The sequence below is a fragment of the Manis javanica genome, chromosome 1, assembly GCF_040802235.1.
Source record: "Manis javanica isolate MJ-LG chromosome 1, MJ_LKY, whole genome shotgun sequence".
NCBI lineage: Eukaryota > Metazoa > Chordata > Mammalia > Pholidota > Manidae > Manis > Manis javanica.
This window is the reverse complement of record NC_133156.1, coordinates 191,622,149-191,639,435: the sequence shown is the minus strand read 5'-3', so window position 1 is coordinate 191,639,435 and position 17,287 is coordinate 191,622,149. Positions and strand designations below refer to the sequence as shown.

At 32.4% G+C, this 17,287-nt stretch overlaps 1 protein-coding gene and 1 non-coding gene across 4 annotated transcripts in view; one reads left to right on the top strand and one right to left on the bottom strand.

Annotated features, from left to right (window-relative positions):
• Nucleotides 1-17,287, bottom strand: part of USP34 (ubiquitin specific peptidase 34) — a 241,368-nt gene that overhangs the window by 29,673 nt on the left and 194,408 nt on the right. For all 3 annotated transcript variants that reach the window (XR_012121111.1, XM_073212721.1, XM_073212722.1), the window contains 13 exons: nt 15,723-15,876; nt 14,564-14,642; nt 13,306-13,359; nt 13,093-13,188; nt 9,309-9,373; nt 9,138-9,213; nt 9,005-9,052; nt 8,828-8,893; nt 6,323-6,403; nt 4,511-4,596; nt 3,963-4,131; nt 3,789-3,863; nt 2,477-2,628 (listed from right to left, as the gene is read on the bottom strand). Coding sequence is in view for 2 of the 3 variants with exons in the window: in XM_073212721.1 (XP_073068822.1) it covers nt 2,477-2,628; nt 3,789-3,863; nt 3,963-4,131; nt 4,511-4,596; nt 6,323-6,403; nt 8,828-8,893; nt 9,005-9,052; nt 9,138-9,213; nt 9,309-9,373; nt 13,093-13,188; nt 13,306-13,359; nt 14,564-14,642; nt 15,723-15,876 (1,201 nt within the window). In the remaining variant the exon portion in view is untranslated. The remainder of the gene's footprint in view (nt 1-2,476; nt 2,629-3,788; nt 3,864-3,962; nt 4,132-4,510; nt 4,597-6,322; nt 6,404-8,827; nt 8,894-9,004; nt 9,053-9,137; nt 9,214-9,308; nt 9,374-13,092; nt 13,189-13,305; nt 13,360-14,563; nt 14,643-15,722; nt 15,877-17,287) is intronic.
• LOC118968050 (U6 spliceosomal RNA) lies at nt 6,974-7,080 on the top strand. The gene has a single exon (XR_005055430.1). It is a non-coding gene; the product is annotated as a U6 spliceosomal RNA (small nuclear RNA).

The following is a 17,287-nucleotide window of genomic DNA, read 5'->3' as shown; positions in this document are numbered from 1 at the left end:
GATGCTTTAACATGTTCTTCTGTCCCCATATTTCCTGTAAACTGCTGGTAGGCTCTATAGTCTTGATCAAATCTATGTTTGACTTTTTAATCAACAGTGCTTTTATATGGTGGTCTGGATTTTTCATCAGTAGGCACACAATGAAAAGTTGTCTTTCTATAACATTTTCAGCCAATGATGATCATTTCCTAGATTCATTTTTCATTTGGGATGCAAAATATTGATATTCTAATTCCAACATTACTTGCTCATTTATTGGCTCCAACACCTCTATGACAATAAACTTCCCCTGTAAGTGTTTTTGTTTTTAAGTATTGCTATGAACTCATGGATTGAAACATCTGTGATGTGTTCTGGCCCATGTGTAGTTATTCTTACTATTACTGACGCTCAGGTTGTCCAATCTATGACAAGTAGAAACTTCCTTAAGTTGGCTCTGCAGTCTTTTTAACATGACCTCAGTAATCTCTGATAGCCTCCATGCTTTCCAAAATGACAAACATTCTAGGCTTCCCATACATTTTTTTTGCCCCAAACCTGGAATTGGCCATTTTTTCAAGGAACTCCTGGTTTTTTTTTTCCAGTGAGAAATTTTACCTACAGACTATAATCTAGATGACAGGATCATGCATTAACTCTATGTTGGACAGGATTTCTAGGTCTTTTCAGAAAATAGAAGTATGTAAACACATTTTTTCGTTTGCTTAAGAAAAAATACACCATGAACTCTGATATTTCCAAATTCAAATTTAGTTTTAAGTAAGTTATGTAAAAACCCTGTAATTTTATATTTGTATTTAGTTTTTCTTTTGCTGAAAATCTTGGTTTCTAATGACATTGACAATTACTAATTTGCTTTATTCTATAATATAGTTTCAGAATAATAACTCCAATTGTACTACTAACAATATTATTAGTAAGACAATTTAGGATAATTTTACAATTCATGTCCTTCATGTACATCCCTCTAGGAATTTACAGTTATATTAATGTATTATAAAGTCACTGTAATCAATTCCCCTCCAGTGGCTATGACACAAGCTCAATATATATAGTTAGGTTCATTTATTTGAGTCTACTTTTGATTTTTAGGGATTGCATTTTATTAATTCATTTATAATTATATAAAACATTTACATGATTCCAAAGTTAAATCTAAAAAAACCCCAAACAATGTATATTCAAAGGAGTCAAGCTTTTATTCCTGTCCCCTCCAGCCTGTTTTTCCTTCCCCCAACCATAGGGAACTTTTTGTAGGTTTTTGATTTAGTCTCCAATTTTACAGTTCTAAAATTGCTGCAAACACCAAGTTCGTGAATACTGGTTCACTGCTTGCAGGGGAATATAGTTAGGCTCCTTTGAGCTTATGGTCATTGGTCATAACAGTTTCATCAACCAATTAATGTTACCTTGTTTTATGTGTGTTTCTGTTTAAAGATAGCTTATTTAATATATATTATTGGTTAATTAGCATTGAACTTATAGTAAATGGCACTATAACTCGTACCTGAATGAAATGTATTTCACATATGTCCATTTTCCCCTAAGACACATTATGGCCTTCTTGAGCTTAGGATACTGGACAGCACTTAGCACTACACTTGGGGGTCATTTGCAATAGCTAAATCATCAACAAATAGCATAAATGTGAAAACATGACATATACCATGAAAAGGACATTTTTTTTACAACATGAGAACTCAAACAAGAGGCAGTTGTTACCATGTTTGACCTCAACTGGGAAAGTATGTGTCAGACAACTCGAATTTTTTTGCCAATGTGCACATGTACATTCTGCATTTCACAAATGACTATAAAAGCTCTGAGTACTGATTTTGGGACTATACATACATTCTTACATAGGAAAATTTGCAAACAGGAGATCCATGAATGATGAGTGTTCGCTGTACACACACATACATACACACACTCTCTCTCATAGCCTTCCCTTTCTTTAAAAGTAGCATTATATAAACTTTTCTCAACCTCGTTTTTACTTATTAATATTTATCCTTAAGATCTCTCCATGGATTACAGATATATTCAACACTTCCCCTTTTTCAGCTATCAGTGAATCCCGCTTTTTTTTTTTCCAATTAATCCCCTTTTAGTGGACAAATCCCAGTCTTTCACTATTACAATCACTGCTTTAATAAATAGCATTGCACATACATCTTTCTGTATTTTGGGGACAGATTCCTAGAAGTGGGGTTAGATTAAAGGATGACTGCACATATAATTTTGCTGAATATTTTACTGTATATTTCTTCAATGTGTTTCTAACATGACTTGGAGGCAAAGTAAGAGTCTGGTACAAAGAATTGAAATACTTATCCACAAGAGTTGATGAATAGTGATGTTATTATTTAAAAGAAATTATGTAACAAAAGCTACTGAGTTAATAGTGGTAAAACAATTATGTAAAAGGAATAAAATCAAACATGCTTTAAGCATTTTGAATGTTGAAACATTTCACCTTTCTGAGCGAGACTGTTCAACCAAAAGAGCAACTAAAGCTATCATTTTTTCAAGGGCAGCTGGCCTGTATTTTTCTTCTGCCAGGGAAAGGATATCTTCTTCCTCCTCCTCTTCTTCCCCTTCTTCCTCTGACAATACTTCAACTTGAGGCTAAAGTAGAACAAGATTCAATTTTAATATGATATTAGATTTAACATCATCTTAAGAGCAAATAAGTTGTTTTATATAACTATCCAGGGTTGGTGGCAGAAGCACGTAACATGAAAAACAATCACTCAAAGACCTGACCCTAACTTTAAAGTCTGAACCAAATTTAGGACAATTTTAGACTTACTTAATCAGCAGAACTATTAAGAACAAAGACTTTCAATAGTGTGACTATTCACCTTGTCTAAGGGATAAATCCTTTAATAATTTTTTTTCTTATAGGTGATCCCACAGGAAGATAAATCAGGATCAAAATTTATATAAGTATGATAAAATAGTATTTCCTATTTAATAAAAATGCCAGTTTTACAAATCAAGGAATTCTTATTTGTAGTTTTCAGATAATCCAAATGGTGGGTATTTTAAAGAGATATTCAGGTGAATTTTGAAATGCAAGAGAATGAAAAGATTTTATGCTCTAACAAAGTAAAAGAAAGGCACTTTAAACAAGTAGCCATGTAGACTGGAATTAGATACTAGATACAGTCCGTATTCTGAGAAGCATTACAACACAGTGGCTAATAGTTTGTCTCAGGAGTCTGTCCAAAGATCAAAACCCAACTCAATGTGATATAAAACAAGTTGACTTCTTATGTGTCTCCAGTTCCTCATCCGTCATTAGAGGTAACAATAGTACTTACCTCTTAGGGCTGCAACAGGATTAAATAAGAGAGTGCAAATAGAGCATCCAATCCAATGTGATCAGTAAAAACAACACAAAATTCATGTAATACTTTAATATTATGAATAGACCAGCTGCTTAAGGTTTTGGAAGACTCTGACAAACTTAATATAGAAAGCTTAAAAAACATGGTCAACAAAATGTTCACCAAAACAATACTCTATTGACAGGACCCTAAAGTAGGTGGTGGCCATTTCACCTGAATTTATTTGCTTTGGTGCAGGGCCTTACCAGGGAAATCTGTTATTAGTTTCTTCTCCTGCTATATTGACTAAAAATATCACTCCAACTCAGACCCTTCAAATTATCTAATATCAGTGCTAGAAGAGACTTTAAAGGGTTCTAATATCTAATGACTTTCCACGATACAACTTGAAACCATGGCCCCTAAGTCCCTGATATGAGACAGAATTTTACTTACATTTTCAGGCCCTTTGGTTCCCATGTAAAAATGTACCATTGTAGATATGGCTTGCAATGAAAGCAAAAACTGGCTCTAAAAATAAAAATATTGATGTAAAATATAAAAAAAGAATAACCAAGTTTTAAATACTGAAAATATTTACACAATCCCAGAAATAAGATATAACCTCACCTCTTCTTCACCCATTTTCGCAAATTCGTAAAGAAAGGCAAAATACTCTGTAAGATGTTTACTGTGAGGTTTTACACCATGTTCCATAATTAATAACAGAGTTCTCACAAATCGAGTGACACATGAACGACCACCAATGTCTTCTACTGAGGCATCCATATCATCTGACCTGAAGACACAATTTAATGTATCTTAGATATCATATGAAGTCTGGGGATAAACATTCTGGGAGAAGAAATGTTTTAAAAAACCTGAACCAATCTCTTTCATCTTTGTAAAAATGAACATCATTTACAGTAATACAAGTAATTCAATTGCAGTTATTGTATCTAGCTAAATTAGACAAAAAGATTAAGTCATGAAGTTATTTATAGAGGATTTTGAAGATGCACTTAGTTAGAAATCAAAGTTTTTCCTTCTTGACTTGTATTACTACAGACTACTTTTAACTAGAAGAACCTAAATATTTCAGTGTGGATATCTAAAAATACTTTGTAGACAGATCATCAAAAAGCTTAAAAATATAATGTTCAAATGGTACTTCTTACCCATCTTCCATTCCTGGCTGTAGATAGAGATGAGCATGCACAGGTCTAAGTCTCTGAATCACATGGATGCACAAACGCTGAAACATCTATAAATGAAAAGATATAACAACTTAAGAGTAACTCACACAAAGACACTAAAAAGTTAATATGATTTAAAATTATCTGCCATCCATTTACATTTTGCCCGCTAATTTACCTTTTGACATTCTAAAGGTTTTATGGAGTATCAAGTACAGACTGAAAATATAAAGCAAGGTTAGCTTGAAAAATATTATTCAGTTTTACAATAAGGGAAAAAAACAGAACAAACTGTAGGTTTCAGTAATAGTTCACCAAAAACAAAGCTTCACAAAACCCTCTCTCAACTAGTGGAAATACAGGGAAAAGAAAATTTAGCATCCATTTTTTTAAAACAGTGGAGTGGGGGCAGGATAGCTGCTTATCAGAGTCAAAGCATAGGAAAAGGAAATATGTAAGTTTACCCATTAAGAAACATGGATTAAAAATCACTGGACATTCTCTAAATAAGGTATACAAACGGCCAATAAGCACATGAAAAGATGTTCAATATAATTATTAGGGAAATGCAAACCAAAACCACACTGAGATACTACTTCACACCCATGAGGATGACTACCATAAAACAGATAGTAACAAAAGTTGAAGCAAAACTGTAACCCTCATGGATTGCTGATGGGAATGTAAACTGGGTCAGACACTTAAGAGAAACAGTTTGGTAGTTCCTAAAAACATTAGACATAGTGTGACCATATGACCCAGGAATTCCACTCCTAGGTATATAGCTAAAAAAAACTGAAAATATACATCCACACAAGTATTTGTATATGAATGTTCATAAGCAGCACTATTCTAAGTAGTCCCAACATGGAAAAATCCCGAAAGTTAATCAACTGCTGAACCGGATAAACAAAATTTGGTACAGCCATTCAATAGAATATTATTTGGCAAAAAGAAATGAAAAAAAGATTCACACTATGACATGGATAAACCTTGAAAAGACTGCTAAATTAAAGAAGTCAGTCACAAAAGACCACCTCCTGTATAATTCCACTTGTATGAAATGATCAGAATAGGTAAATCCACAGACACAGAAAATTAGTGGTTGCCAAAGGTGGAGAGAAGGGACAGGATAAAATGGGGAGTAAGTACTAATAGGTATGGGGTTTCTTTTTGGTATGTTATAAAACTAGATGGTGGGTGTGTTAAGTTTGGGAATATACTAAAAACCACTAAACTTTACACTTTGAAAGGTTTTGGTGAATTCTGTAAGAATTATATCTCGATAACGGGAAAGTAGCATTTTAAGCTTAAGTTTTTGGTTTATATCGTAAGTGAATATAAAGTAATATTTACATTTTCCCTAATTTTTCCAATTATTTAAGGAAAACAAACTGATTTATGGGACAGTTCAGAATTCGTCATAGAAATTAATTATATACTACTCATTTAACTTTCAAGGTATCATTACAGTATCTTACACGTTAAGAATATCTAAGCATCTGAAAGGAATACAGTATAACTCATAAAGCAGCCAACAGTAGGATCTAAGAGAGTAGGTGATTATAGCTACTTTCCTAACATTCAGGAAATACAAATGATTTTAATCACTTGATTGGAGTGATACTTGATTTGCTAAAAGAAGCTACTGAAAACAACAGCAAAATGACTTTTATGTAAGAGGTTGTGGTAGATCTTTTCAAACTACTTTCAGTGCTGGGTTAAGAAATTCACAGGCAAATTTAGAACAATTATCTTGAATGCCACCTCTTTTTCAAATAAATTTTTTCTTACCTGTCTTACAATTTGATTAGGGCACTTAATCAGTATCTGCATTGGCCACCAGTCATCATCAGCCATGCGGTCTAAAAACCACTGCAAAAAATTAGTGTCATTTTAACATTCAACCAATATTTGTTAAGTGAGATAAAAATCACATAAGGATTTTACTTCTAGTTGGTATTAAATTAAGTTCTTACCAAAACAGATTCTTCAATTATTAGAAAGCCCCAAAACCTAGAATGCCTACAGTCATAATCAGGGCCATTTCATTACAGAATTCCAGGGATGCCATTTACATCAGAATGTACGCCCTACACGTTAACCTGCAATCCTTTTCATAATAAAATGAAATACTATTTTCATCTTAGACCTCATAAATGTCACACTTTTTTCCTATTAGTAATATATGGTCTGAGAGTGATTCACTTTCTTTCTGCTTAAAAGCTAACTGTTTTCTTGATTAAAAAAACACCCTTTTTTATCCTAAATAATTTCCCATTTGATTTCAATACATCTCTTAATCACATATTTAACTCTATTGAATTGCACTGCCTGTATGCATACAATTACTGACAACTGCACAGAATTTTTGAGAGTTCCAAAGGCAAATCCTTAGGGAAAAAAATAAAGTGGCAATTTAAAAAACAAACAAACAAAAAACAAGTGCTTGCTTTGGCAGCACATATACTAAAATTGGAATGATACAGAGAAGACTAGCATGGTCTCTGTGCAAGGATGACACACAAATTTGTGAAGCGTTCCATAAAAATAATTTTTAAAAAAGAAACAAAAAACAAATAAATTAGGACCTAATCAAACCTCTGGATCTATCACTCGATTAAAAAAAAAATCAGAAAACAAATCCTGCCATTTGCAACAACATGGATGGAGCTAGAGGGTATTATGCTCAGTGAAATAAGCCAGGCAGAGAAAGACAAGTATCAAATGATTTCACTTATCTGTGGGGTATAAGAACAAAGAAAAAACTGGAGGAACAAAACATAAGCAGACTCACAGAACCCAAGAATGGACTAACAGTTACCTAGGGGAAAGGGACTGGGGAGGGTGGGTGGGAAGGGAGGGATAAGGGGGTAATGGGGCATTACGATTAGGACACATAATGTAGAGGTGGGGGCACGGGAAAGGCAGTATATATGGAGAAGACAAGTAGTGATTCTATAGCATCTTACTACGCTGATGGACAGTGTCTGTAATGGGGTATGTGGGGGGACTTGATAATAGGGGGAGTCTAGTAACCATAATGTTGTTCAAGCATTTATACATTAATGATATCAAAATTAAAAAATTAAAAGAAAAAAAATCAGGAAGCAGGAAAGGAACAGAGGAACTTTTAAAATTACACCAGAAAGATGCAACCAAAGCCAGAATGTGGAAAATCCTATAGAATAAATGACGAAGTGGTGAGAGAAAACAGAGACTATTATAGCTGAAAAGAGATTTATAAAACAAAAACAAAACGTGCAGCTTGTGTGAATCCTAATTCCTTTAAACCAGCAACTGAAAAAAATATTTTTAGACAATCAGAGAAAACCAAACACAAAATGGGTATTGGATGACAATGAGGAATTGCTTCAAATTTTACTAGGAGTGAATGAAACTCTGGTTGTATTTTTAAAGTTCTCATCTATTAGAGATACATACTGAGTATGTATGAAATGGTACCTAGGTTTGCTTTAAAATAATTCAGCTGAAAAACACGTGGAGGATAAGATAAAGATAAAAAAACTTAGTATTTGTTGAAACTGAGTGACAGGTACACGAGAGTTCACCGTATCTTTCTACTTTTGTGCATATTTTGCAAGGTTCATTTTAAAGTTTCAAAAGTTATGCTTTTGTTTGAAATTTACAATAACCAGATTCTCTTGTTCCATTGCTCCAAGGCATTATTGGATGACTTTCTATATATAAAAAAAAAAAATCTTCAACTAATTTAATCTATTGCATACTATGCTGCTATTTCTCACCTCTAGAAATTGTAAGAGTTGCATTCCTAGGAAGGTTTACACCACTTTGGGAGATAATAAAAAATGATAAATGATAATAAGATGGCAATATAGTTAAGTGATCATTATCTATGTATGGGCTGATTACCCTTAGTAATGTCTCTTATAATGCAATGTTGGAGGAGACAAAATTGAACATAAAGTGATCTACTGGGATATATACATTTTTATCTCAAAGATGGAGGAAAGATGCATTTTTAAGTATTTACTGATAACATGCAAAAGTAGTTATGAAATGTCTGGTACAGTGTTGAGTTTTCTATACTTTTTCCTTCTAATACATGGGGGGAGAAAACAAGGATTTTAAATAACTTAAAAATAATTTAATCAGTATAACAGATTTAATACATAAACTATAACTCTCATCTATCAAATAATGTAAAAACTTATACTGTACTCCCTATGATTTATAATATATAAAATAATTTTTCTATATCATCTAAGTTAAGAATACAAGAAAACAGTACATTGTTTGTTGAATTATTTACCTTACCTCACAAGCTGCTTGACTGTTATTAAACTGTTTGGTTAACAGTTCAATCCACTGAAGCATTGTGGGCTAAAAATAAAAGAAAGAATAAAAATCACTCAAGGCATTAAGGACTCCTGAGTTAAAGAATGAAAACCAAAGATATATGATAAATGACACAAAGTTCCCAAAATTGAATACCTTTTCTTTTGAATGAATAAATGTCTCTAGGACAAAGGAAGTGCTTAACTGCAAGAAAAGACAAAATTAAGTAAAGGTTTAATTATTTTAAAGTAGTCAATTTTGAAAAAATTATCTAAGGTGTTTATATTACCTTTGCTGTCATTAGGGACACAGCTTTAGGATCTGGTAAAGTACTGGGAATACAGCTACACAACTGCCACATAAACCTAGAATTTAAAAATAAAAAGTTAAAATTCTCATAGGACAATATTTTAAAAAAATGTTTAACAAAATATCTATTACAAACATTTACTAAACTTACCCAAAATATGTATGTTCAAAAATATTTTTGTCTTGGAGAAACTGCATGTTATCATGCCAAATCCACTGAAGAAAAAAAAATGTTAACATTAGAATCAGAAAAGCATTTACTTCACTGCATTTCACCAGTATTTTTACTAGACACAAAAAGAAACAAAAAGCAAACATATATACACTTAAAATTCATGTTGACTTTTTTCCCAGGTGTATGGAATATGAAAGTAGTCACTAAACCAGCTCCCACTTATATTACTTATCTGGCTACCTCAAGCAATCAAGGCTTTTTTAAAGAAGGCATGTATAAAGATTTTGAAAGTTAGAGCTCTGAAACCCCATCTGTCTGATGAGCAAATACATAAATGAATAAAACTATGTCATGTTGCATTTTGTTAAGAACAGGTTATTACGAAAGGTTTATGTTTAAAAACTAGCAAAACAAAAGGTTGGCAACCTAAATAAGAAATGATTTCCTTGTTTATAAAAATCCTGAAAAATGATTATTTCTGACATTAGCCTTACAGAATTGCTCTGACTTTACTTTTTGTGTTTCTTATTCCTTAATTTTTATCCTTTATCCTTTAAGTTTTATAAATCGTTTATATCGCGAACAAATTTATGTTCTGATTATGCATATTATTGGTTGTCTTTACCCCTTTTAAAAGATTTCAACTACCTCTACTAGCTCCCCTAGCCCACTACCCAAGTCCAGAAGCAGATCTTAGTCGCATATTAGGGCTCCTGCCCACATTTATATTTAGAAAATCACACACCTAGTCACTGAATGGCCAGCGGTAGAGCTCTTGGTCCTCTAGCATTTCTAAACACACAGCTTTCTATGAAGCTGCAGCATGGAGGAGAATTTGATAGCATTCACCCATCCTAATTCAATGCCTTTTCATAGCAATACAGCTCCATTCTAAGCTTCTTGCTTCTAGCTATGAGCTTGGCTCTAGATCCTGTGTCGTAATTTCTGTACCCTTTACCCCACAAGAACTGAACTCTTGGCCACCATTATTTGCTTTGGACCTAAAACCTGGTAATCCTGTGGTTCCACCAAACTCAGTGCTTTTAATTCTGTTCCACTTTTGTTGTAGGAAATATTGTTTTTTGATGATCCTTTTTATACTGTATCAATACAACGTATAGGGAGCCATCTGAATGTGCCTAAGTATGAAATTATTGCACTACACTGATAAGAACTTCCCTAGGTATTTTCTACATACTCCTCCAACTTAATCTTGGGCTATTCTTCCTTGCGCTTAATCATCAGAGCCAGAGGTGTTATTTTAAGCTTCACCTTTCCTGAGGAGATTTGTATACAATGTTCCCTTTGCCTGGAGTACTCTTCACATGATTAACTCTGCTAACTTTCAAGTCTCAGTTTAAGGTTAATCTGAAACACCTCCTGATCACTTTCCCCAGCAATCTCAACTACTCTGAGTGCTCTGCTTGTTTTATCAGTAAGTCTACATAATTTATAATGTTTGTTTACTTAATATATTTTATGATTTCTAAAATTTTCTATTTACCTTTTGGGGAAGCTGGTTACTACCTACCTATTTTTTTTTTATTAAGGTATCATTGATATACAATCTTATGAAGGTTTCACATGAACAACACTGTGGTTATTATATTCACCCATATTATACTCTATCAAGTCCCCCCTCATTGTAGTCACTGTCCATTAGTGTAGTAAGATGCTATAGAGTCACTACTTGTTTTTGTGCTATACTGCCTTCCCCGTGCACCCCCCTACAACATGTGTGCTAATCATAATGCCCCCTAATTCCCTTCTCCCTCCCTCCCTCCCTACACTCCCCCTTCCCTCTGGTAACCACTAGTCCCTTCTTGGAGTCTGTGATTCTGCTGCTGTTTTGTTCCTTCAGTTTTGTTTTGTTCTTATACTCCACAAATGAGTGAAATCATTTGGTATTTGTTTTCCTCCACCTGGCTTATTTCATTGAGCATAACACCTTCTAGCTCCATCCATGTCGTTGCAGATGGCAACTACCTACCTATTTTTAAACGCATAAATCTTAAGAACCAAATTCCAATTTATATATCTAAAATCTATATTAATGTTATATAACAGTATTATATTTTTATTTAACCATTTTAGTAAAGTGTACATATATAAACTCATTTTAATAAGCTGAAACAATGATGGGAAAAAATGATTGGTTTAGGCCAATAAAGAATAATCTAACATAGTTCAGGGATTTTTTTTTCTTGTTACAGGACAGCAAAGACCCGAGATCTCCTTTTGTCACAGCATTAAAAAAATCACTAGTTCTTAAAGAATGGTTCACACAGTTGTGGGTCTGTGTGACCTTTTTAGGGTCTCTGAAAGGTCAAAACAATTTTCTTAGTAATAGCATAATATTATCTGCCTTTTAGAAAAAACTCTCCTCTCCTGATTATATACAATGCTGTTTTCCAGAGGCTAAACGATGAATGAGATCCTAACAGACCAAAAGCAGAAGCTGCTAATGAGACTACAGCTGTCTTCCATTAAATCAGATATTAAAGAGATTTGCAAAAATGTAAAACAGGGCCACTTTTCTTGTTGAATGGTTTTGTTCCAAAAAAATTATTTTTCTTAAAATGTTACTTCTCTTAGCATGTTATGGGTGTATTTTTATTATGTGTAAATGAATACAAATTTTAGAATTTTGTTTTACTAATATAAATACTATTAGATATAACCACATTAAAACTAATATAAAAAAACTCTGAGATTCTCAATAATTTTTAAGAACATAAAGGAGTCCTGATCACAGGAAATTTGAGAACCATGATATAAATGAATATACATCATTAGAGTTTTATTAAAATTTCATTTTACTTCACAAGTGGGCTGGTTATCATTAAATAATATCAGGTCCTCATCTTGAACAAGCTGTAGATTTGTTTGAATGCTTTTGGGGCACAAAGTCTTGCACATAATGGTGATTATGATCTGATTTTGGTTATGAAGGTGGTTGAAATAAATTTTTGTGCAAATTAGTGAGTTTAATAGCTTGAAATCTAGTGAAGCATCTAATTTTACTGGTAAATCCAAATCAACAGTTTGAAAGATGACATTGTTTTTTTTATCAGTAATATTATGGATAGGCAAGATAACACAAAGGACTCAGGGAACAAAATTCACTCAGTTTTAAGACCAGTGCAAATATCAATAAATCAATTAAGATAGTTAAAAGCTTAACTGTCTACAAGGAAGGGTATATTTTTATCAAATATAAACTTCAGGAGATTTACTTTTTGTACTTTTGGCTAATTGAGTTTAAAACATGGAAATAATATACATTGAGTTGTGAATTTTTTATAAATCTTAAAACATTAACATTACCATTTACTACATTATGAATCAAAGAAAGCCTATTATTACAAATGAGACATTATTAAATTATGTAAAATCCATATTTTAAAGGCCTTTCAAATACACTGTACACTTGTGGGTAACATGAAGTGTAAGAAAAGGAACACTTGCCACCCACCATCTAAATGAGTTACTTAGGAGCTTGCCCTGATTCTATCAACAATTTTACCTTTCTTATTTTTCTTCAGTGTTACTAATAATTACTTTCCACTCCCTTTAATTTCATTCACTCTATATTTACCTGTCAATTGTCAGTATTACCAGGACCATTTAATAAACAGTATTAACGTCTACTTTAGATTACAGCTCCTATTGTTGCTATAGCCTAATCTTAACAGTATTACTACTTCTCTAAATATGTAACATGCTTTTAAATTGTTCCTAAAGTTAAATTAGCTTATACCTCTAGTAACTCTGATGAAACATCAAATTTGTATTCGTTGCCATTTTCTTCCTCTGGTTCCATGCGCTTGTAAAACAGCATATATGCACTGTGTGTCTTCAAGAGGAAAAAAAAGTAAGTAGTGTATTTTCATTTTGATAAGTATAACTATAAAATAAGTAGACAATGTAGAAGAAAGAAACAATGTAAAATTATATAGGAAAGAATGGCTACCTTTTCAAAGGAGAAATCCATAAATTTATCTGTAACAGAATCATAAGTCTTGGTCTGTTTAAAAAAAAAACAAAAGTTTTCCTTCTATAAAAAATGGGTATATTAGCTATATTTATATATATTAAATATTTCACAAACAGCTATTTTATTCTTAAGCTTTGTAAATCATTTTCAAATAGCATTACATTCATAAAAATTCCTGACAGAAGTTTTTAACCAAGAGTACTTGGAAAGCAAAGATTCCCAACATTTTTTAAGGTACTTACCATAAAACATATAAAGCATTAAGAAAATAAAATGGACTTGCAATTTGAAAAACTGACTTTTAAGAGAAGAGCTTTGCAAAAAATTATGTTTCTTTTCTTTTCCTTAGGAAATATCCTAGGAATAACATCTAGAGACGCAATTGCTTTAGTGATGGCTTCAATAGTAATTATTTACTTCTTTCTTCTACCCATTTCCAAAGTGTTAGCAATATGCCTATTTATCCTTTTCTATTCAGAACAGTACATAAGAGCACAAAAGAGCAATAAGGAAGTTCTTCACTAAAATCCAGTTACTGAGTCTTCTTTTTATTATTTACTAATAACTTAATTTTATAATTTAATTTTAACATGAAGAATAACTTTATCTGGGCCTATCCGTGAAATGGAAATCACTATTTACTTCTTGACTTGTGAAAATCATCAGGGCATTTTAAAACTGTTTTCAGAAAATTGATACTAGGATAAACTGCCTAGAAAAAATGAAATTATTACTACTCCAACCTAATTGTCTTGTCTTATGCCTCACTGCTTATTATGTAACAGATAACATACTCTTTTTCTATCTTGTCATTAGTGATAATCAGGCTGCTGCTGCTGTTACATAAAGTTCCTTTCTCAAGCCAACTTCCTTGTCAAAGATTCCTCATATTAAGTCAGTAAATAATAATTTCTTTTTGCTCTAATCCCAAAGCATTTAAGTAAACGAGTTCTTCAATCATGTTTCATGGCAATGTAATTCAATTCTTATACTATTATTTAATTTGTCAATTGTTAAGTCTTAACATTTTTAACCAGCTGAAGACAAAAAACAGTAATTTAAAAAATTTTTCCCAGGATCTGGTATATACACACCAAACATACAAAACCTCCAGTAAGTAACAACTGAATAGATTAATCACAGTGAGAACTAAGTGACTCTGCTATTAGGTTACATGGAACTGTAAAGCACTTTGAAAGTTCCAAACAATTTATAATCACTGAATAAAACTTACTGTCATCTCTCCACCAAAACATTCAGAAGCCAGTTGAGCAGAATCAAAAGGTTTCACCTCAGCATCATTAAAAAGATACCTAAAATAGAACATGTACTGTTGATCAAATATATATGTACTGAATATCTCTATAACTATTTTAAAAAATATTAAAATTATCTACTGATAAAAATATTGATCAAAACTATTAGCATGAGGTAAATTCTAACGAAGCTCTTGTTCTGAAAATTCTATTCTACTATAAATTAGAAATTTTACAACATAGTCAATAACCACCCTAAAATTGGATAGATCGATTATAACCTAGGAATAACATAGAAGAGTTCATAGAAACTAAGAATAAAAAGCTTGCATAAATATAACATAAAGTTGTTGGACAGAAAAGATTAAGAGATGGAAGAACTTTCAAAGATCAAATGCCATTTCAAAACATGGTAAAAAAATGATTCAAAATATACTTGTGGAAATATTACTTAAATGGATGAAAAAGCAAAAGATACTCCAGATATGAAGGCTTGAAGAGAAATAGTTGAACAAAACTATTTTGCTAACTGCACATCAATTTAGCAATGTACATTTTGTTAAAAGCAATATCCCCAATTAGAATAATGCCTAGTACAAATAGAGTCTCTATATAGGAGACTCTACCTAACAACATCTGAAGACCAAAAATATCTATTAAGGACTGATTTAATGACTTCCAACCATTAAGTTGGTAAGAGATGGTAGGAAAGAAGATGAGTGTGTATGTTGGAAGGCAAAGGGAAACAGAGCAGACCACACAGGTAACTTCTAATCGGCATACATGAGGACTTTGTGGCCACACTACAGAAGACTTAGTGAACAGCTCTTGAATGAGTCAACACCTAAAGATAAGATTTGGAAGGTACAATATTGTCACTGACTCTATAAAGTTGTATGCAAACTTTGTGTGTGTTTATCAAGAGAACACTCATCAAATTCTCAAATCAGGAGAATAACTGATTCATACTGCCTTTTGAAAGTCACTTTTATTTTAAAAATTTGTCTGCCCCCTTTCCTAAAGAAAGTTTTTAGAAAACTGAAATCAGGAAACATATCTGAGGAGAAAACTATCATAAAGCTTATAGTTTAAAGACAGATTTTTTTAAATCCCAAGAATAAAATATTTTAAACTCACCATTTATTGTTTTTATAAGCATGTGGATTGACTATATCTCTGATGAAGCTGTAATAGTGCCCACCATCTGCTGTTCCTGTATGAACAGTCACTCCTATTAAGTCATACTCATAGCTCTCTGTGTCTTTTGAATGATCACTGACTTCCTTAAAACCTGAAATGATTTACATGTCATTTGGCAATAATGATCAAATATCAAATGGCATTATATATCAAACGGCAATAATTTTGAAAACTGAATGCAGTGACACCTTAGAATCACTTTATGGACAGATATAGGAATACTTTATATAATATACTTTATGGACAGATACAGGAATAGATACTTTTTATATTAAAATAGGTACAAAACAACTCTATTTGCTAGTCACCAACCACAGCCTACAAATTTAAGGAACATTTATATAAATCATTGGAAAAATAACCATGTGTTAGTGCATTAACTATGGACACCCTCAATATAATATATAGATGTAAAATATGTTTTTTGTTTAATCTGGGTCCTTTTAAAAAAGATAATACAAAATTCTTCATTCGAGTTTATCTTTACTAGGAGCAGGCAAACACAAGATCTGAAAAAGCATTAACATTTATGCCTTTTAGTCTCATGTTAAGGAATATGGAATACTGTACTGGTAACAGGCTTATACTGTGTTATCAGTTAGTAGAAAACACTCTATATTAGGAGCTGTATGTAGAAAAGAAACAAAACAAGTGAAAGATATACTCCACATCACCAAAGATTTAAATTTGAAAAGTATAAAAAAAATGCTAGGAGAAAAAACTACAAAATGGTCTAACAAGTTTGAAGATGATTTATGATTTGCAATCTCTAGTCCCAGCATCATACAGAACAGAAAAAGTATAACCAGAAGCAAGTAAGTGAAAGCAGATTTGGTTAACTTGAGTGCAGTCTTAAACAGAAAAGTGAAGTGGCAATTAGGCCACTAACAGTGTCACAAGTAGCGGGCTGAAGACTTCAATACTGTAGGACCAGAATCTGAATGCATCATCTGTACCCTAACAAAATCCTTTATCTTGCCACAAATTTCTGCTACTTCCATACATGGAAGTATCATGAAAAATACAATAAAGCACAGTTACTGGGCAGTCTTGCTCTAATTTTACAAAAGGTTTAGAAAGAGTTTCTAAAAAGTAGGAGATATATATACATATATATAGAGCTTACTTCTTAGGTTCACCTGTATTCTCAAGTATCTCTACTGGCTTACTGCCTACAACTTCTTAACATACTCAAATTCTAACTTAAAAAATTCCCTCCCTTAACTCCACATTCCTTCATAGCTACAGTCACCATCTTCTCTCCTCTCTTCAAAGAAAGAGTATGCTCTTCTCTTGAAAGAATAGCCAACACTCATCTCCCATTTAGTTGAGAGTAAAACATTTACTGGATGCTCACTAAGTCCCAGGCAATAGACTGTAAAGATTAAAACAGGGTTTTCTTTCCTAGATCTTAGAATGGCTTCTTCAAACTTTAAAATTTTTTATCAGTAGGACTTCTTATACAAAGAAAACATTTCTAGGAACCTTATTGTGTCAAATGA